The sequence below is a fragment of the Lucilia cuprina genome, chromosome 6, assembly GCF_022045245.1.
Source record: "Lucilia cuprina isolate Lc7/37 chromosome 6, ASM2204524v1, whole genome shotgun sequence".
Classification (NCBI taxonomy): domain Eukaryota; kingdom Metazoa; phylum Arthropoda; class Insecta; order Diptera; family Calliphoridae; genus Lucilia; species Lucilia cuprina.
The window spans coordinates 12,951,212-12,972,426 of record NC_060954.1 but is presented as its reverse complement, the minus strand read 5'-3'; the positions used below and the strand labels follow the sequence as shown (position 1 = coordinate 12,972,426).

Below are 21,215 nucleotides of genomic sequence, written 5' to 3'. Positions count from 1 at the left end.
TTCTGGTCCATTGTATATTCTATAGTATAATCTGTAGTCTAGTCTCTAGTTTAGTCTATAGTCTATTGTGTAGGTAATTCTAGTCTTTAGTCTATAGTCTAGTCTCTTTTCTAGTCTATGTGTTATTCTGTTGTATAGTCTATATTCTAGTCCATAGTCTAGTTTATAGTCTAGTCCATAGTCCTTTTTATAGTCTAGTATATAGTATAGTCTATAGTCCATAGTCTTTTTTATAGTCTAGTCTATAGTCTAGTCTATATATAGTCTATAGTCCATAGTCTTTTTTATAGTCTAGTCTATAGTCTAGTCTATAGCCTAGTCTATGGTCTAGTCTATAGTCTAGTCTATAGTCTAGTCTATAGTCTAGTCTTTAGTCTAGTCTATAGTCTACTCTATAGTCTCTTCTATAGTCTATATTCTAGTCTATATTCTAGTCTATATTCTATGCTATAGTCTATTCTATAGTTTAGTCTATAGTCTAGTCTATAATCAAGTTTATAGTCTAGTCTAGTCTATATTCTAGTTTGTAGTCTAGTCTATAGTCTGGTCTATAGTTTAGTTTGTAGTCTAGAATATTGTTTAGTCTAGCATTAAGTCTAGCCTATACTTAGTTAGGCAAAAGGCTAGTCTATTTTCTATTCATTATTGTAGTCTATAGTCTAGTCTAAAATCTAGTTTATTGTTTAGTATATAGAGTAATGTCTATAGTCTTGACAATGAGTACTTTCTGTTTTGGTTTAGTTTTTTTTTTTTTAGTCCTTAATATCAAGTTTTTCCTTACAACATTTACCAGATATTTCACTGGGTTATTTAAGTACTGTGTATAGAATTTTATTTTTTTAAATATATATTTGTTTTTTGTTTTTACTCATGAATTTATGTATTTCATTCTGTTTTATTTCTCTCTATCAAGTGTTTATTTTGAAAATAAATCCCAGATGTATTTTTTCACATTTTCAAATATAATTGCAAAAACAAAAAATATTGAATTTTAAAAGAAAATGTTTTATTGGTTTTGCAAATTTTGTTTTCACAAAATAAAAACAATATTTTTGTATTATTTAGCAGAAAGAAAACCGCATTATTTATATAATTATTCTATATAAATATTTTTAAAAGAAATAACTAAAAGTTACAAAAATATAATAAAAATTTAATTTAAAGAACTGCTCTCAATTAAGTGCATGTTTATAAGTGACAAATATTGAAAATATAAAAATATCTATATATTCAGTGATTGTTTTTATCCATCACATAATTGACAGATTAAAAAATTAATATTTTTATATCCCATTTTTCCTTTTAATAGTTTTATTTACTAAACATTTTTTTTTAAATTTCGTGTCCTAATTTAGTGCCGCTCACTATTTTCATTTGGTCTATGTGTATGTATGTATGTATGTATGTATGTATGTATGTATGTATGTATGTATGTATGTATGTATGTATGTATGTATGTATTTATACCCGATATACATACACATGCTTTGTTTACTTATTTATACAATTTTGACACTTTGCAAATAATAACAACAACTGGCTGACAAGTATTATACAAAAGTGTGATATCTAGAATAAATAAGTTTTAAATAAATTTGTTTAAAAATACATGAAAACACATTTTCATTTTATTTTACAAACTATTTGCAATTTATTATTTGTAAATACAAATAAACTTTTACAAAAATTGTCTATAACTGCAAAAAAATTTTGTTAAATCTTGTTTATAACCTCAAAATGTAGTCAAAACTACAGCCAAGACTATAGTTTAGTCGTAGTCCAGACTCAAGTCTAGTCAATAGTCCAGACTGTATTCTAATCTATAGTCCACATTCAAGTATAGTCTATAGTCCAGACTAAAGTTCAGACTGTAGTGTCGTCTATGGTCCCGACTATAGTCTAGTCTAAAGTCCAGACTATAGTCTAGTCTTTAGTTCAGACTATAGTCAAATCCTGACTATAGTATAGTCAATTGTGCAGACTGCACAATATATAGTCCGGACTATATTCTACTCTAGTCTAGTCTAAAGTCAAGAATTAAGTTTAATCTATAGTCCAGACTCAAGTCTAGTCTATATTTCAGACTGTAGTCTAGTTCTGACTATAGTTTAGTCAATTGTCTAGACTATTGTATAGTCTATAGACCAGACAATAGGCTAGTCTATAGTCCAGACTATAGCCTATTCTATAGTCTAGACTATAATCTATTCTATAATCCAGACTATAGTCTATTCTATAGTCCGACCTTATAGTCTATTCTACAGTCTAGTCTATAGTCCAAACTATAGTCTATTCTATAGTCCAGACTATAGTCAATTTTATAGTCCAGACTATAGTCTATTCTATAGTCCAGACTATAGTCTAATCTAAAGTTTATTCTATAGTCCAGACTATAGTCTATAGTCCAAACTATAGTCTATTCTATAGTCCAGACTATAGTCTAGTCTATAGTCCACACTATAGTCTAGTCTATAGTCCAGACTATAGTCTATTTTATAGTCCAGACTATAGTCTATTTTATAGTCCAGACTATAGTATATTCTATAGTCCAGACTATAGTCTAGTCTATAGTTCAGACTATAGTCTATTCTATAGTACAGACTATAGTGTAGTCTATAGTCCAGAGTATAGTCTAGTCTATAATTCAGACTATAATCTATTCTATAGTTCAGACTATAGTCTTTTCTATAGTCTCAATTCTATTTTGTAGTCTAGACTATATTGTAGTCTATAGTCCAGACTATAGTCTAGTCTAGGGTCCAAGCTATATTGTAGTGTATAGTCCAAACTTTAGTCTAGTTTATGGTTCAGACTATAGTCTATTCTAGTGTCTAGTCTACAGTCCAAACTATATTATAATCTGAAGTCCAGACTATAGTTAGAGTACAGTTCGTAGTCAAGACTATAATCTAGTTTGTATTATAAAGACCATTCGTTAGACCAGACTATAACCTATAATCCAGAAGTCAAGTCTGTAGTCCATTCTGTAGTCTATGGACCAGTGTACATTCCTGACTTTAGTCCAGTCTATAGTTATTTTGATTCGTCTAAAGTCCAACCTATAGTCCGAACTATAGTCTAGTCTATAGTTAAAACTATAGTCTAGTCTATAGTTAAAACTATAGTCTAGTCTATAGTGAAAACTATATCCTTGTCTATTGTCCAGACTATAGTCTGGTCTAGTCTATAATTCAGTTTTTAGTTTGTATTGCAAGTTTTTATCATTGTCTGTATTTTATAGTTTGTAATCTTAGCTTTGTTTTTCCTCATTGTTATTTTGTTTTTCTGTACGATTTTTAATAGCTATACTTTTTATATAGTAAATTTAAATAAATTTTAATAACTTATCTCTTTCTTCCTTTTTCTGATATTCCAGCCCATGATGCTCATGGCGCCAACCGTTTAAAACAACCCCTGAACGTTTTAAACTATTATGGATTTAGCCGATCAAATCGATGATTATATTTGTACATTTGAAGGTCTCGGTGATATAACAATGGATTCATTAGCAATGTTTATATTTATATGGGCCGTATTGGCTCTCTTCTTAGTATGGCTGTGTAAATTTTTATACCAAAAATATGTGCTTAAAGATAAACCCGCTAGCGCCGCTAATAGTCGGCAGAGTAGTGTTGCCCCGGGTGGTATTAAAACGGAAAAACGTCTCTCAGAACCACGTGAAATATTGTCAAGTAAAAGTGAAATAAAAGATTTACTAGCGAAACCGACGGGTGGTAGTGGTCGTGGACGTCCACCGGTAGCCGGAGCTGCCGTCGGTGGACCGGGTGTGCGTAGACGTATGGTAAGACAGGGTTCAACAGGACCGGAAAATCGTAAAAAACGTTATGTGCCACCACCCTCAAATGTTGTTGGACCAGAAACGGTGAGTTGCTGAAATTTTTAGTTTACATATTCGTATCTTTTTTTTTTTTTTTTTGAATTTTTCTAAAATATTTATTTTTTATGTTAATTTTATTATATTTAATAGAGTGGTTTTTTGTTTGCTTTTAAACATATTGATTTATTTTTCTTATATTGTTGTTGTTTTAGACTTCCGTCACTTGGACTAGTCAAGTATTTCGTTGGCTCTATAGTGATTTGGTGATTGTTAACGAATTATTAATGTCTTGGGTTATCGCACTTAACGATACTTTGCATAAAAACGAAGAAGAGGTAAGTTATTTGATTTTTTATAAATTTTACAAGTTTTTTGTATAATATTATGGATTTTATAGGTTTAATGACATTTAAAAAAAATAGGTGTTAATTAAAGTTTATTCGTGAGATAGTTAATATATTGGTCAAGGTAGATTAAAAGGGAGTTAAAATTTATCAAAAAAACAAAAACTGTAATATCTACACACACGACTACATAACGGTAGACTGTAGACTAGCCTATGGATTAAACTGTAGACTAGACTATAGATCCAACTATATACTCGACTATAGACTATAGACTAGACTAAAGATTAGACTATACACTAGACTATAGACTAGACTATAGACTGGACTATACACTAGACTATAGACTAGACTATAGACTGGACTATAGAGTAGACTATAAACTAGACTATACACTAGACTATATAGTAGACTATAAAACAGACTATAGACTAGACTATAGACAAGACTATAGACTAGACTATAGACTAGACTATAGACTAGACTATAGACTAGACTATAGACTAGACTATAGACTAGACTATAGACTAGACTATAGACTAGACTATAGACTAGACTATAGACTAGACTATAGACTAGACTATAGACTAGACTATAGACTAGACTATAGACTAGACTATAGACTAGACTATAGACTAGACTATAGACTAGATTATAGACTAGACTTTACACTAGAATATAGACTAGACTATAGACTAGACTATAGACTAGACTATACACTAGACTACAGACTAGACAGAGTAGACTATAGAAGAGTCTATAGTATTTATTACAGAACTATCTATTGTCTTGACTAAAGAATTTTCTATAATCTTTACTACACAATAGTTTATGGTCTTATCTATAGAACAGCCTATATCCTTGACTAAAGAACAATCTAAGGTCTTGACTAACAACCTAAGTCTTTTCTTTAGAACAGTCTATTCTCTTGAATATACAGCAATCTGTACAATATAGACCATATAGACTATAGTCTATTTTGTTTATAGTATATACTAAACACTACACTACTACGTATGCATTCAGTAGTATATTCAAAATAAATTTTTTATATGCAGTTTTTTCAGTGTAGTTAAGACATTAATCATTTCAGTTTTATGAAATATAAAAATTCAATTTAAAATTGTATCTCCCAATCTAACTGTGACATCACCTATTAGGAATACCATATCAGTTTATTCCAATGAAATATAAGAATTAAAGAATCAAGCGTTCTCTCCATTATGATGTCACTAATAACATATTATTCATAAGATTCAGGTTTGAATTTTAGGAATTTGATTTTAATAAACATTTCAATCATATAAAATAGTATTTGCATATTTATTAATATAAACCAGAATGTAAAAAATATTTTATAATAATAGGGGCAATCACAGTTTTATATAAAATAAAAATTAATTAGTTTTATATAAAAATCAACAACCTTAATAATAGTTTTTCTATTAATATAATTGCATACCCCTACCGTAACTCTAAGCTCTTGGCCCCGTAACTCTAGTACAACGCTAGTTATTTACAACTCATACTACTACTTGTTGCTAATTCGTACAAGTATTTGGTCCGTGGCATTGGTTTTTACAACAATCATTTCACGTCATGCTTGGTTAAATTTTCCATAATAGTTGTTTTTCTTTTTTGTTCAAGTATCAATAGTCATCATCTTTGGGTTTTGATTTACATTAGTTGTTCATTAATTATAAAAATATCTATCTCATGTGCCCATACATGAATGATATTCATATACATATATAGTACGATGACTTGTGTCACACTTTGCGTTTCAATAATGTCTATGTCAATGTAAAAGTTTTCATGCATCTATGCAACTAATCATTACTGGTCGTAATGAATGACACTTGTCAATTTCTTGCCATTTATCGGGGTCATACAATGACATAGTAAACTGTAATAATAATTATATGAAAGAAAACAATATTTATATTAATAGAATTTATATGATCTGACCCTTAAATATGATTCAATTAAGGAGAATTAAATTAATAATTTCTTGTAATTTTATATAGTATTGTCTGTAGAACAATCTTTTGTTTTGATGGTATATAAGTCAAACCATGGATGTCTTTATAGTTCTTATTATATACTCTATAATCTTGACTATAGTCCTGACTATAGCACAGTCTATAGTATTGACTATAGAACATACTATAGTTTTGACTATATAACAGTCTGAAGTCTTCACTATAGACCATACTATAGTTCTGACTAACAGACTATAGTCTCTAGATTTGACTATTGAATAGTCAATAGTCTTTAAAATAGAACGGTCAATAGACTTGACTATAGAATAGTCTATTGTCTTGGCTATAGAATAGTTTATAGTGTAGACAATAGAGCAGTCTATAGTCTTTACTATAGAATAGTCTATAGTCCTGACTAAAGAATAGAATATAGATTAGTCTATACTTATATAGAATATAGATTAGTCTATTAATCTCGACTATAGACTAGTCTATAGTATTATCTATAGAATAGTATATTAGTCTTAATTACATAGTCTATAGTATTGATTATAAAATATTCTATTGTCTTTACTATAGAATAGTATTGACTATAGAATAGTTTATAGTCTTGATTATAGAATAGTTTCTAGTCTTGACTATAGAATAGTCTATGGTCTTGAGAGTAGAATAGTATATAGTCTAGACTATAGAATACTTTAAGGTCTTGACTATAGAATAGTCTATAGTCTAGACTATAAAATACCCTATAGTCTTGACTATAGAATATAGTTTAAAGTTTATGGTTTGACTTCAGAATAGTATGTAGTCTTGACTATAGAATAGCCTATAGTCTTGACTATTGAATAGTCTATAGTCTTGACTATTGAATAGTCTATAGTCTTGACTATAGAACAGTCTTTAGACTTGACTATAGAATAGACTATAGTCTTGACTATAGAATAGTCTATAGTCTAGACTATGCTATAGAATAGTCTATAGCCTAGACTATAGATTAGTCTATAGCCTAGACTATAGATTAGTCTATAGTCTTGACTATAGATAAGTTTATAGTCTTGATTATAGATCAGTCTATAGTCTTGACTATAGAACAGTTTACAGTCTTGACTATATAATAGTCTATAATCTTGACTATATAACAGTTTACAGTCTTAACTATATAATAGTCTGTAGTCTTGACTGTAGAATAGTCTATAGTCTAGACTATAGAATAGTCTATAGTCTAGACTATAGAATAGTCTATAGTCTAGACTATAGAATAGTCTATAGTCTAGACTATAGAATAGTCTATAGTCTAGACTATAGAATAGTCTATAGTCTAGACTATATATTAGTCTATAGTCTAGACTATAGATTAGTCTATAGTCTAGACTATAGAATAGTCTATAGTCTAGACTATAGAACAGTTTACAATCTTGACTATATAATAGTCTATAGTCTTGACTTTAGAATAGTCTATAGTCTAGACTATAGAATAGTCTATAGTCTAGACTATAGAATAGTCTATAGTCTAGACTATAGAATAGTCTATTAGTCTATAGTCTAGACTATAGAACAGTTTACAGTCTTGACTATATAATAGTCTACAGTCTTGACTATATAATAGTCTATAGTCTTGACTATATAATAGTCTATAGTCTTGACTATAGAATAGTCTATAGTCTAGACTATAGATTAGTCTATAGCCTAGACTATAGAATAGTCTATAGTCTAGACTATAGAATAGTCTATAGTCTAGACTATAGAATAGTCTATAGTCTAGACTATAGAATAGTCTATAGTCTAGAATATAGAACAGTTTACAGTCTTGACTATTTAATGCTTAGTTTATATTCTTGACTATAGAATAGTCTATAGTCTAGACTATAGAATAGTCTATAGTCTTGACTATAGAATAGTCTATAGTCTAGACTATAGTATAGTCTATAGTCTAGACTATAGATTAGTCTATAGTCTATAGTAGAGTCTTGATTTAAGATCAGTCTATAGTCTTGACTATAGAACAGTTTACAGTCTTGACTATAAACTTGACTATATAACTGTCTACCTGAACTATAGAACAATCTATATCCTTCTATTGTCTTGTCTGTAGTATTGACTAAATATCATTCTGTAGTCTTGTCTAACGATCTGTTTGTAGCTTTGTCTATGTACCTGTTTATTTACCAGTTTATAACCTCATCTATAGACCAGTTTATAGTCTTGCCTTTAGACCTAACTATAGCCTAGTCTATAGATCTGTCTATATTCCAGTTTATACTCGTGTCTATAGACCAGCATTGCCTATAGACTGGTCTATAGTTTAGACTATATACCTGTGTATAATCCTTACTTTATACTAGTCTATAGTCTGGACTATATAACAGTCTATTGTCTGGACTAAAGACCAGTCTATACTCTTGGCTATTGATCAGTCTATACCCTTGTCTCTGGTCTATAGACCAGTCTGTAATAGAAATATGTATATATATTTTTTTAATATTTTTAACAAACTATAATTATGTTGTTAATTTTTAGTGACACTTTTTGAAAATTTATTTAAAACCAACAAAAACTTAATTTGAATATATTACAATTAAAATGCAACAAATCTAGGTCAAAATTGTAGTATTAAATTATAGAGTTATGTACTTAACATTTAGTTTTTGTTGTTTTTTTATAAAAAAAACCAAAAACCAATTATTTGTAGCTTAACATACCGCAAGAATTATATATTTTAGACTCAACATAGCTACTTTAGGTTTTAATTTTTATATTTTGTTGAATGTTATAAAATCCCCAGTATGATTAAAAATAACTAAAGGTAATAACTTTATCAACATTTGAGTTTTTTTTTATTTTTTTTTAATAATAAAAATTTATGAAGTATGAAGTCACAGATGGTTTACTCAGCATACCGACGATTTGTTATTAAATTATATGACTAAAGTCTCACAACTAATTGTTGTAAGTAATCCAGAATTGTTATAATTTTTAAAAATCTCAAACCACGTACCTATTTTACTCGAGCAAATCGATTTCTCATTCTGTATATTGTTTATATTTATAATAAATTATAAAAACAAAATTAAAACAAAAAAATAAAATAAAATAGATTTACTGATTCATAGCCACAACTACAACACATTTATTTTTGGAATACTCTAAAAAATAATTACGTAAGCTTTTTTGCGGTAGACTCCGTCTTAAAAAAAAAAATCCAATAAACACAAACTCTAAAGAACGAATTCATTTTATATGTTTATCGCCATTAGACATGCTACCACTATACCGCAATATAAAAATATTGGGGATCGTCTTTTTTTGCTCTTTTGTCCGTCCATCTGATTGTATATGTTAATAAAAATACAAAACACCAAGAACCCAAAAAAAAAAAGATTTTTTTTTTTTAAATTAAGACCTTGACCTTAGTATTGAAATTGAAATGAATATATGTATACAAAAAAAAAGCAAAAAACATATTAGTAATCCATTGTATACTTGATTTTTAAGTGTTGATTTTTATATGGGTCTTGACAATATTCTGTTGTTTTTGTTGCTTTTCATAAAATAACTCGTGTTCAAGGAAAACGTTATCAACAGGGCTGAGATAAAATTTCGGAAACACATATGTTTCAGGTGGTCCAACTATAGTCTTGTCTATAGTCTCGTCTAAAGTCTAGTCTATAGTCTCGTCTAAAGTCTAGTCTATAGTCTAGTCTATAGCCTAGTCTATAGTCTAGTCTATAGTCTAGTCTAGTCTATAGTCTAGTCTATAGTCTAGTCTATAGTCTAGTCTATAGTCTAGTCTATAGTCTAGTCTATAGTCTAGTCTATAGTCTAGTCTATAGTCTAGTCTATAGTCTAGTCTATAGTCTAGTCTATAGTCTAGTCTATAGTCTAGTCTATAGTCTAGTCTATAGTCTAGTCTAGTCTAGTCTATAGTCTAGTCTATAGTCTAGTCTATAGTCTAGTCTATAGTCTAGCCTATAGTCTAGTCTATAGTCTAGTCTATAGTCTAGTCTATAGTCTAGTCTATAGTCTACTCTATAGTCTAGTCTATAGTCTAGTCTATAGTCTAGTCTATAGTCTAGTCTATAGTCTAGTCTATAGTCTAGTCTACAGTCTAGACTATAGTCTAGTCTATAGTCTAGTCTATAGTCTAGTCTATAGTCTAGTCTATAGTCTAGTCTATAGTCTAGTCTATAGTCTAGTCTATAGTCTAGTCTATAGTCTAGTCTATAGTCTAGTCTATAGTCTAGTCTATAGTCTAGGCTATAGTCTAGTCTATAGTCTAGGCTATAGTCTAGTCTATAGTCTAGTCTATAGTCTAGTCTATAGTCTAGTCTATAGTCTAGTCTATAGTCTATAGTCTAGTCTATAGTCTAGTCTATAGTCTAGTCTATAGTCTAGTCTATAGTCTAGTCTATAGTGTAGTCTATAGTGTAGTCTATAGTGTAGTCTACAGTCTAGTCTATAGTCTAGTCTATAGTCTAGTCTATAGTCTAGTCTATAGTCTAGTCTATAGTCTAGTCTATAGTCTAGTCTATAGTCTAGTCTATAGTCTAGTCTATAGTCTAGCCTATAGTCTAGTCTATAGTCTAGTCTATAGTCTAGTCTATAGTCTAGTCTATAGTCTACTCTATAGTCTAGTCTATAGTCTAGTCTATAGTCTAGTCTACAGTCTAGTCTATAGTCTAGTCTATAGTCTAGTCTATAGTCTAGTCTATAGTCTAGACTATAGTCTAGTCTATAGTCTAGTCTATAGTCTAGTCTATAGTCTAGTCTATAGTCTAGTCTATAGTCTAGTCTATAGTCTAGTCTATAGTCTAGGCTATAGTCTAGTCTATAGTCTAGGCTATAGTCTAGTCTATAGTCTAGTCTATAGTCTAGGCTATAGTCTAGTCTATAGTCTAGTCTATAGTCTAGTCTATAGTCTAGTCTATAGTCTAGTCTATAGTCTAGTCTATAGTCTAGTCTATAGTCTAGTCTATAGTCTAGTCTATAGTCTAGTCTATAGTCTAGTCTATAGTCTAGTCTATAGTCTAGTCTATAGTGTAGTCTATAGTGTAGTCTATAGTGTAGTCTACAGTCTAGTCTATAGTCTAGTCTATAGTCTAGTCTATAGTCTAGTCTATAGTCTAGTCTATAGTCTAGTCTATAGTCTAGTCTATAGTCTAGTCTATAGTCTAGTCTAGTCTATAGTCTAGTCTATAGTCTACTCTATAGTCCAGTCTATAGTCTAGTCTATAGTCTAGTCTATAGTCCAGTCTATAGTCTAGTCTATAGTCTAGTCTATAGTCTAGTCTATAGTCTAGTCTATAGTCTAGTCTATAGTCTAGTCTATAGTCTAGTCTATAGTCTAGTCTATAGTCTAGTCTATTGTCTAGTCTATAGTCTAGTCTATAGTCTAGTCTATAGTCTAGTCTATAGTCTAGTCTATAGTCTAGTCTATAGTCTAGTCTATAGTCTAGTCTATAGTCTAGTCTATAGTCTAGTCTAGTCTATAGTCTAGTCTATAGTCTAGTCTATAGTCTAGTCAATAGTCTAGTCTATATTCTAGTCTATAGTCTAGTCTATAGTCTAGTCTTTAGTCTAGTCTATAGTCTAGTCTTCAGTCTAGTCTATAGTCTATTCTATAGTCTAGTCTTTAGTCTAGTCTATTGTCTACTTTATAGTCAAGTCTATAGTCAAGTCTATAGTCTAGTCTATAGTCTAGTCTATAGTCTAGTCTATAGTCTAGTCTAGTTTATAGTCTATAGTCTATTCTATAGTCTAGTCAATAGTGTAGTGTATAGTATAGTTTATAGTCTAGTCTATAGTCTAGTCTATAGTCTAGTCTAGTTTATAGTCTAGTCTATAGTCTAGTCTAGTTTATAGTCTAGTCTATAGTCTAGTCTATAGTCTAGTCTATAGTCTAGTCTATAGTCAAGTCTATAGTCTAGTCTATAGTCTATAGTCTAGTCTATAGTCTAGTCTATAGTCTATAGTCTATAGTCTAGTCTATAGTCTAGTCTATAGTCTAGTCTATAGTCTAGTCTATAGTCTAGTCTATAGTCTAGTCTATAGTCTAGTCTATAGTCTAGTCTATAGTCTAGTCTATAGTCTAGTCTATAGTCTAGTCTATAGTCTAGTCTATAGTCTAGTCTATAGTCTAGTCTATAGTCTAGTCTATAGTCTAGTCTATAGTCTAGTCTATAGTCTAGTCTATAGTTTAGTCTATATTCTAGTCTATACTCTAGTCTATAGTCTAGTCTATAGTCTAGTCTATTCTATAGCCTAGTTTACAGTCTAATCTAAAGTCTTGTTTATAGTCTTGTTTATTGTATATTTTATAGTCTAGTCTATACTAGACTATATTGTCTAGTATAAGTATATTCCAGTCTATTGTATCTAGCGTGTAGTGTAGTCTGGTCTATAATTTAGTCTATAGTCTATTGTCCAGTTCCAGTTCTATTCTGTAATCTATATTGTTTTCGGTTTTATAATCCAGACTATAGTCCACATAGTCTATTATTCATGCAATAGTCTACAGTCTAGTCTTTAATTAAGTCTTTAGTCTATAGAATAGTCTAGTCTATGGGCCAGACTTTAATGTAGTCTAAATATAGTCCAAAATATTTTACCTGTTGCTCTAAATGTGAACGAACTTTTCTTTCTCATTTTATATTGAAAACAATAACAAATTTTCGAATTTATTAGTTATTTTCAATATTAAACTAGAAAATACTTGTTCGTTCATATTTAGTGGAACGGACTCATAATATAGTTTATAGTCCTGACAAAATTTAGTTTATAATTCTAATTTAAATTAACCATAACTTATAAAATAATCTTAAACATTTTAGGGACTTGCAGTAGAAATCGTACGTGTATTACCCGATAGTCCGCCACCCGGTTTAAGCAACATTTTCTGTAATGCCGATGAAGCCAACCCAGCTGATATGGTAAACAGTTTAATTATTCTAGATTATAATATATTCGATTAACGAAAAACTTTCCAATTATTCACAGCTTATTACTTTCGATTGTGATGCCATGCCAGTGTTGCAGGTTAAAACCTTCCGTCAGAAAGCGGGAAAAGTTGAAACTTCCCATTATAAGGTGACCGTTTCCAGATTCCGAGCACGTATAGCTAATGCCATGAACTACAATACCTTAAAGGGTGATATGAGAGTAGAAGGTTTTCCAGATGTAAGTTGAAACCGTATTTATTTAATCGATTTATTATTAAAATACTTCGTATTTTTTTTCAGATACGCATTGCCATGAACAGTGTGGGTGCTATTAAGCCCATGGATCAAGATGAACAACAATTCCAGGCCCAAGTTTCAGAAATTTTAACTAGAGCTTTACGTGACACCATTTATCCTGTCGATTTCTCTGTATATACCACTTGTCCTCGTGCCGATATTGAACCCATGGATCTGCCTGTAATTTATCCCATTCCATATGATACTATGGCGGTGAGCGTAAGAACATTGAGAAGAGAATTCTGCTTAAAACATAACACATGACATATAAACATGTGTCTCTTTGACACATAAACCTTATAATGACATGTCATAGTATCTCTTTTTTTAATTTTCTTTTACATTTCCTTTACAGTTTTCTCTTAAATCCTGTTACAGTTTGTTTTTTGGTGTTATGGAATTATATTTATGTTATTTTTTCTTGGATTACTAAAGGGGTTTGGTCCATAGTTGTGGTATATAGTCAGTATATAGTCTATATTCCTGACTGTAGTCAATAGTCCAGATTCTAATCTATAACCTAGTCTATAGTCCAGTCTATAGTCTAGTATATAGTCTACTCTATAGTCTAGTGTATAGTCTATAGTCTAGTTATAGTCTATAGTCTAGTTATAGTCTATAGTCTAATCTATAGTCTACTCTATAGTCTAGTCTATAGACTAGACTATAGTCTAGTCTATAGACTAGACTATAGACTAGACTTTAGACTAGACTATAGACTAGACTATAGACTAGACTATAGACTAGTCTGTAGTCTAGTCTATAGTAGTCTAGTCTATAGTCTAGTCTATAGTCTAGTATATATTCTAGTCTATAGTCTAATTTATAGTTAGTAGAGTCTTGATTTAAGATCAGTCTATAGTCTTGACTATAGAACAGTTTACAGTCTTGACTATAAACTTGACTATATAACTGTCTACCTGAACTATAGAACAATCTATATCCTTCTATTGTCTTGTCTGTAGTATTGACTAAATATCATTCTGTAGTCTTGTCTAACGATCTGTTTGTAGCTTTGTCTATGTACCTGTTTATTTACCAGTTTATAACCTCATCTATAGACCAGTTTATAGTCTTGCCTTTAGACCTAACTATAGCCTAGTCTATAGATCTGTCTATATTCCAGTTTATACTCGTGTCTATAGACCAGCATTGCCTATAGACTGGTCTATAGTTTAGACTATATACCTGTGTATAATCCTTACTTTATACTAGTCTATAGTCTGGACTATATAACAGTCTATTGTCTGGACTAAAGACCAGTCTATACTCTTGGCTATTGATCAGTCTATACCCTTGTCTCTGGTCTATAGACCAGTCTGTAATAGAAATATGTATATATATTTTTTTTAATATTTTTAACAAACTATAATTATGTTGTTAATTTTTAGTGACACTTTTTGAAAATTTATTTAAAACCAACAAAAACTTAATTTGAATATTATTACAATTAAAATGCAACAAATCTAGGTCAAAATTGTAGTATTAAATTATAGAGTTATGTACTTAACATTTAGTTTTTGTTGTTTTTTTATAAAAAAAACCAAAAACCAATTATTTGTAGCTTAACATACCGCAAGAATTATATATTTTAGACTCAACATAGCTACTTTAGGTTTTAATTTTTATATTTTGTTGAATGTTATAAAATCCCCAGTATGATTAAAAATAACTAAAGGTAATAACTTTATCAACATTTGAGTTTTTTTTTATTTTTTTTTAATAATAAAAATTTATGAAGTATGAAGTCACAGATGGTTTACTCAGCATACCGACGATTTGTTATTAAATTATATGACTAAAGTCTCACAACTAATTGTTGTAAGTAATCCAGAATTGTTATAATTTTTAAAAATCTCAAACCACGTACCTATTTTACTCGAGCAAATCGATTTCTCATTCTGTATATTGTTTATATTTATAATAAATTATAAAAACAAAATTAAAACAAAAAAATAAAATAAAATAGATTTACTGATTCATAGCCACAACTACAACACATTTATTTTTGGAATACTCTAAAAAAATAATTACGTAAGCTTTTTTTGCGGTAGACTCCGTCTTAAAAAAAAAAATCCAATAAACACAAACTCTAAAGAACGAATTCATTTTATATGTTTATCGCCATTAGACATGCTACCACTATACCGCAATATAAAAATATTGGGGATCGTCTTTTTTTGCTCTTTTGTCCGTCCATCTGATTGTATATGTTAATAAAAATACAAAACACCAAGAACCCAAAAAAAAAAAGATTTTTTTTTTTTAAATTAAGACCTTGACCTTAGTATTGAAATTGAAATGAATATATGTATACAAAAAAAAAGCAAAAAACATATTAGTAATCCATTGTATACTTGATTTTTAAGTGTTGATTTTTATATGGGTCTTGACAATATTCTGTTGTTTTTGTTGCTTTTCATAAAATAACTCGTGTTCAAGGAAAACGTTATCAACAGGGCTGAGATAAAATTTCGGAAACACATATGTTTCAGGTGGTCCAACTATAGTCTTGTCTATAGTCTCGTCTAAAGTCTAGTCTATAGTCTCGTCTAAAGTCTAGTCTATAGTCTAGTCTATAGTCTAGTCTATAGTCTAGTCTATAGTCTAGTCTAGTCTATAGTCTAGTCTATAGTCTAGTCTATAGTCTAGTCTATAGTCTAGTCTATAGTCTAGTCTATAGTCTAGTCTATAGTCTAGTCTATAGTCTAGTCTATAGTCTAGTCTATAGTCCAGTCTATATTCTAGTCTATTGTCTAGTCTATAGTCTAGTCTATAGTCTAGTTTATAGTTTTGACTAGATTCCAGACTATAGTTTTATTTAAAGTCTATACCGTAGTCCATGATCCAGACTCTAGTCTATAGTCCGGAATGTAGTCTTTAGTCTATAGTAGTTCAGACTATAGTCCAGATTATACTGTATACCAGACTATAGTCTATAATGCAGACAGCCTGACTATATTCTACAGCCCAAACTATAATATAGTTTATTAATCAGACTATGGGCCATAATCCAATCTCTTACCCTACGAATTTGGTTTTAATTTGTCACTCCCTACACTTCTCTCTGTTCGTAAACCCTTACCCCCAAACAATATCTTATAACCTTCCCACATTTAAGTTTATCTCATTCTTAAATGTCGACATTTTAAAATGTGTTTTTCTTAGACCCAAAAATATGCCTTTGATATCTATCATTAAAAATACCCATGTTGTCTAATACTTTTTTTCTTCTGTGTCAAATTATTGGTTTAAAATCATTTTATTTTATCTTCTTTTTCTTCTTCCTTTACAGGGACCTTTTCAATATTATTACAATTACTAAAATCAATTAAACGATAATTTCATTAAAACAATAACGATCTTAACGCATATTTAACAATAATTAAAAATTTAATAGAAATTTGTACATAAGTTCAGATTTTAAATAAATTAGTAAAGGCAAACAAATAAAAATAAAATCAAAGGCTTATTTTTAGGTTTAAACCTGTTATAAGAACAGGTCCTTAATTACATATTTCATTTTGACTGAGTAAATCTTAACATTTCCTAAACACTATACATTTCCCCAGAATCAAATGGACTTAGGCATGCAGCAGGGCGGAGGTTTACAGCCCATGATCTCGGGCCGACGCTTGTTGGTGAAAATTGTTAAAGGTGAAGCACTCAAAGATGCCAAAGATCCCTTTGTGGTGGTGGAAATGGATGAGCCAGCACAAAAGAATCAAACCGGAGCCAGACAAGGCAATAATCCCTATTGGGATGAACATTTCCTATTGTAAGTTTAAATTCTAATATAAAACTTACTATTTCTTTACAATGGATATTTTTTATTCCAGCGACTTGGCACCCCAATCTGCTGAAATCCTCTTTGAAGTCTACGATCGCCCCGCCGATCCTTCAGATCCACCCAAGTTTTTGGGTCTAGGTTTGGTAGGCATCGATGAATTGGCTGTGGGTCCTGCTTCGACTCAAGTCCTAGCATTGCAACCGCGTCCCTATGAAACACAACCTGTTCACGGTTCCATTACCGTGGATTTTGTGTTTATTGAGGGCGCCGAAATACCTGCCGGTCCTAGACCGTATAAACTTAAGGAAGCTTTGCATATAAGTACCCCAGCTATTAATGAACACATGAAGAATGGTTCAAACTTGGCTGATGCTGCCGTACGTGCCTTACAGGAGGGTGCCTTAAATACTAATGGCCAACCCAGTAAGAGTACACTGATTATACACAGTGTTCAGAGGGTAAGTTGGTTATGATCCCTTATCACATCTCAAATTTATTTTCGTATTTTTTGGTTAGATTTTTGTTTTATGAGAAGATTTATTGTGAAATGTTGAGGGAATGGTTTAGAAAGCCTGAAAATATATTTGAGACTAAAAACTTTTAAACCTATAGCAGAATAGCTTTTTGTAAAAGCAAAAAAGCTTTTTGTGAAAAATTTCTCAGAAAATGTTTTTCTTATAGTGTTCCGCAATATAAAGCTTTTCATAAAAATTCTCTTAAATATTTGTTAATGTTATATTTGCTAATAAGAGCGTAAAAATACAGATAAAGCTTTTTAAAAGCCTAGTAAAGCTTTTCGAAAAAGTTTAAGCTTAGGAAAAGTTTTTCAGAAAATAAAGCTTTTGGTAAAAGCAGAAAAACAGAAAAAATGTTTGTGAGAATTTTGTCAGATAAGCTTTTCCTTAGAGTTTTCCAAAATATAAAGCTTTTCAGAAAAAAATATTCTTAAAAGCTTTTTTATGATATATTCACTAATAAGAGCCTGTAAACATAGGCAAAGCTTTTCGAAGAAAAAGGAGAAACATTTTCTTTTAGAAAAGGTTTTTATAAACACTTTTCTAAAATGCTCTAACTTAAAGCTTTATATATCATTAAATATTTCTTATTAAGATCCTAGCAAAGCTTTTCGAAATTTTTGTAAAAAAAAAAATTATCAGAAAATGTCTTTCTAAGAGCTTTTTAGAAAAATATTCTTAAAAGCTTTTTATTTATATGAAATTTTAGCTGAAAAAAGTTTTCAGAAAATCATTTTGTGAAAGCTTTTGGCAATTGCGGAAAAGCTTTTTTAAAGAATTAAAGTCTTTTGCACGGAAGTTTTTTAAGGAGTATTTTTAGCTTAAGAAAAAATTTTATAGAAAAGCTTTTTGTGAGAGCTTTTTTTTAAACAAAGAATTATTTTGTGAAAGTTTTTTCTGTTAAAAAAAAATTTGAAAAGTTTATTAATATAAAGCTTTTCAGAAAATCTTTGTTAAAAGCTTTTTTAAAAAGTTTTTTTTTTAACACTAAAAATAAGCTTCACTAAAGTAATAGATAAAGCAACGAAAAAGGCTTTTATGAAAGCTTTTTAAAAAGCTTCTATGAAAGCTTTAGAGAAAACTTTTGGTAAAGCTTTTGAGAAAGCTACTATTAAAGCTTTTGAGAAAGCTTCTATTAAAGCTTTTGAGAAAGCTTCTATAAAATCTTTTGAGAAAGCTTCTATTAAAGCTTTTGAGAAAGCTTCTATAAAAGCTTTTGAGAAAGCTTCTATAAAAGCTTTTGAGAAAGCTTCTATAAAAGCTTTTGAAAAAGCTTCTATAAAAGCTTTTGAAAAAGCTTCTATAAAAGCTTTTGAAAAAGCTTCTATAAAAGCTTTTGAGAAAGCTTCCATGAAAGCTTCTATCGAAGCCTTTGAGAAAGCTTGTATGAAAAATGCTTTAATGAAAGCTATTGAGAAAGCTTCTATTAAAGCTTTTGAAAAAATATTCTATGAAAGCTTTTGAAAAAGTTTCTATGAAAGCTTTTGAAAAAGTTTCTATGAAACCTTTTAAAAAAGCATCTATGAAACCTTTTAAGAAAGCTTTTGAAAAAGCTTTCTTAAGATTTAAAATGAAAGCTTTTCAAAACCTCAACATTTCAACGATCTTCTCTTAAACTCTCTCACTCACTTTAAGCTTTTTCTTCACAAAAAATTAAGCACTTTATAAAATTGTTTCTTTACATTTTTATTTATTTTCTCAATTGGTTTATATCTTTTCATGACTCGTTCGAAACACATTCACATTTTCTATTCAAAATCATTATGATTTGTTTTTTTCAATATCCTTCTTCATGCACCAAGCAGAACTCAACAAATCCCAATGCATTTAAGGTAAATATCTCTACTAAAAAAAAACACATTTTTCAAACATTCTTTTTCAAATAACATTTTAAAAAAAGTTACGTTTTGAGTTTTACTTTTAACATTATTTTTTCTATATTCTTACAATTTTGAGTTAAAGTTTGTTTTTTAAATTTAAGTTGCCAAACATCACACATATTTCACCCAAAAAAAAAGAAAGATCTCAATCATAAAGTTAACTTTGTGAATAACTTTTAGTTTATAGTGTTATGAAAAGCTAACCAAACAAAACTGTTATTCTCTTTTTTTATATAAATTTGAAAATGTTACTATTACTGCGCTTTATTAACCCTGCCCTCTGAAAAAAAACAAAACAAAAACAAAATATATTTGAAAAAATTTGCATCATTATTGAAAAACTAAAATAACGCCTTAAACAAAAAAGGTTGAAGTAAATAAAGATGGTCAAATCGAAGTTAAAGAATCTCAAGATGTTTTAAATGCCGCCGTAACAAAAGCTTTAGAAAGTTCCGTAGTAGCGCAAACACCGGAAACTTTAGCTGTAGAGTCGAATAGCGAAGATTTAGAACAAATTATAGCGGATACATCAGTGACTACAGATATAACAGCGAGTCCAACTGATTCGTATCCGAAAAATGAGTGCCTCATAACTGAAACACCGTCCCCAGACAACACAGGTAACGATAGTGCTTTGGGAGAATCCACCTCCGAGGTAAGTGTTTTGCGAAAGCTTTTACTTTTTTACTAAACTTTAAAGCATGTTGTTTTTTTCTTAAAATTGACTTTTTGTTAAAACTTTTTTTAAAAACAAATTAAAATTTTCTTCCTCTACAGTTTGGTCAACCGAATGCTGCCTCCTCACCCAATGGTCATAATAATTATAATGCCAATGGTGCCTCTACCGGTTATTCCAATGGTCATAATAATAATGCCGCCTCTTCCTCCTATTCAAATGCCTTCTCCAAAAATGGCAGCTTACCTCGCAATGGCATGTCGCCTGACAACAGTTTTAATCTACAGGAATCGGAGGAATTGTCAGCTGCCGCTGCCAGTGGTTTCGATGATCGTGGCCGCAGTAAAAAACGTAATTTCTTTGGTACACTGAAAAAACGTTTAAGCCGTTCCAAGACACGCACTCATTCAGCTGATCGTGGCGCTTTAACGTCACAACAAAATAATAATCTTACAACCCCTACAGGAACACTTAACGGTGATTCACGTTCATTATCTGTCGATCGTGCTGTTTTGTCTAAAAGCAATTCACTTGGTAATTACCTTAGATCCCAACACCAATTTCCAACCGTCATCCTCACGCACTAATTCATTCTACATGTAGTTTCTCATTTCGCTAACACTTTTCACCCATTTGTTATTAATCGTGTTTTTTTTATGATCTCTAGAGTTCAGGTGTTGTTTTTTTTTTAAGTTCTGCACTTTGCTTTTAATTTGGGTTAGAGTTTTCGGTTTTATAATTGAAGGATTTGAGAGGGGTTTATATGGGTAGTTATTGGTATTATTTTATTTATCTGAAAATAGGATTGTAAACATAAATGAAATCGCCCAGTGATTAGATACGTAGATAAATAGATATAGGTAGATAGATAGATAGATAGATAGATAGATAGATAGATAGATAGATAGATAGATAGATAGATAGATAGATAGATAGATAGATAGATAGATAGATAGAT

At 30.1% G+C, this 21,215-nt stretch overlaps 1 protein-coding gene across 5 annotated transcripts; it reads left to right on the top strand.

Annotated features, from left to right (window-relative positions):
* The first annotated feature begins 3,365 nt into the window (after nt 1-3,365).
* Nucleotides 3,366-20,894, top strand: LOC111679149. 5 transcript variants are annotated; one of them, XM_046954802.1, is made up of 10 exons: nt 3,367-3,883; nt 4,051-4,173; nt 12,992-13,090; nt 13,158-13,337; nt 13,400-13,576; nt 16,969-17,174; nt 17,236-17,644; nt 19,507-19,533; nt 19,949-20,236; nt 20,359-20,892. In XM_046954802.1, exons 1-10 carry the CDS (start codon nt 3,434-3,436, stop codon nt 20,842-20,844), a joined length of 2,445 nt encoding a protein of 814 aa, XP_046810758.1. In that variant the 5' UTR covers nt 3,367-3,433; the 3' UTR covers nt 20,845-20,892. The 5 variants fall into 5 exon arrangements, with proteins under 5 accessions (XP_046810759.1, XP_046810758.1, XP_046810756.1 ...); XM_046954800.1 differs by having other exon boundaries at nt 13,400-13,609; nt 20,359-20,890; XM_046954803.1 differs by lacking the exon at nt 19,507-19,533 and having other exon boundaries at nt 3,366-3,883; nt 20,359-20,894.
* The last annotated feature ends 321 nt before the right edge of the window (nt 20,895-21,215 follow it).

Bases quoted from the DNA above. Each gene is read 5' to 3' on its own strand.
- LOC111679149 (XM_046954800.1), top strand. From the start codon at position 3,434: ATGGATTTAGCCGATCAAATCGATGATTATATTTGTACATTTGAAGGT. The intron at 4,174-12,991 runs GTAAGTTATTTG...TAAACATTTTAG, and splicing joins TGCATAAAAACGAAGAAGAG to GGACTTGCAGTAGAAATCGT. The intron at 17,645-19,506 runs GTAAGTTGGTTA...TGCACCAAGCAG, and splicing joins TTATACACAGTGTTCAGAGG to AACTCAACAAATCCCAATGC.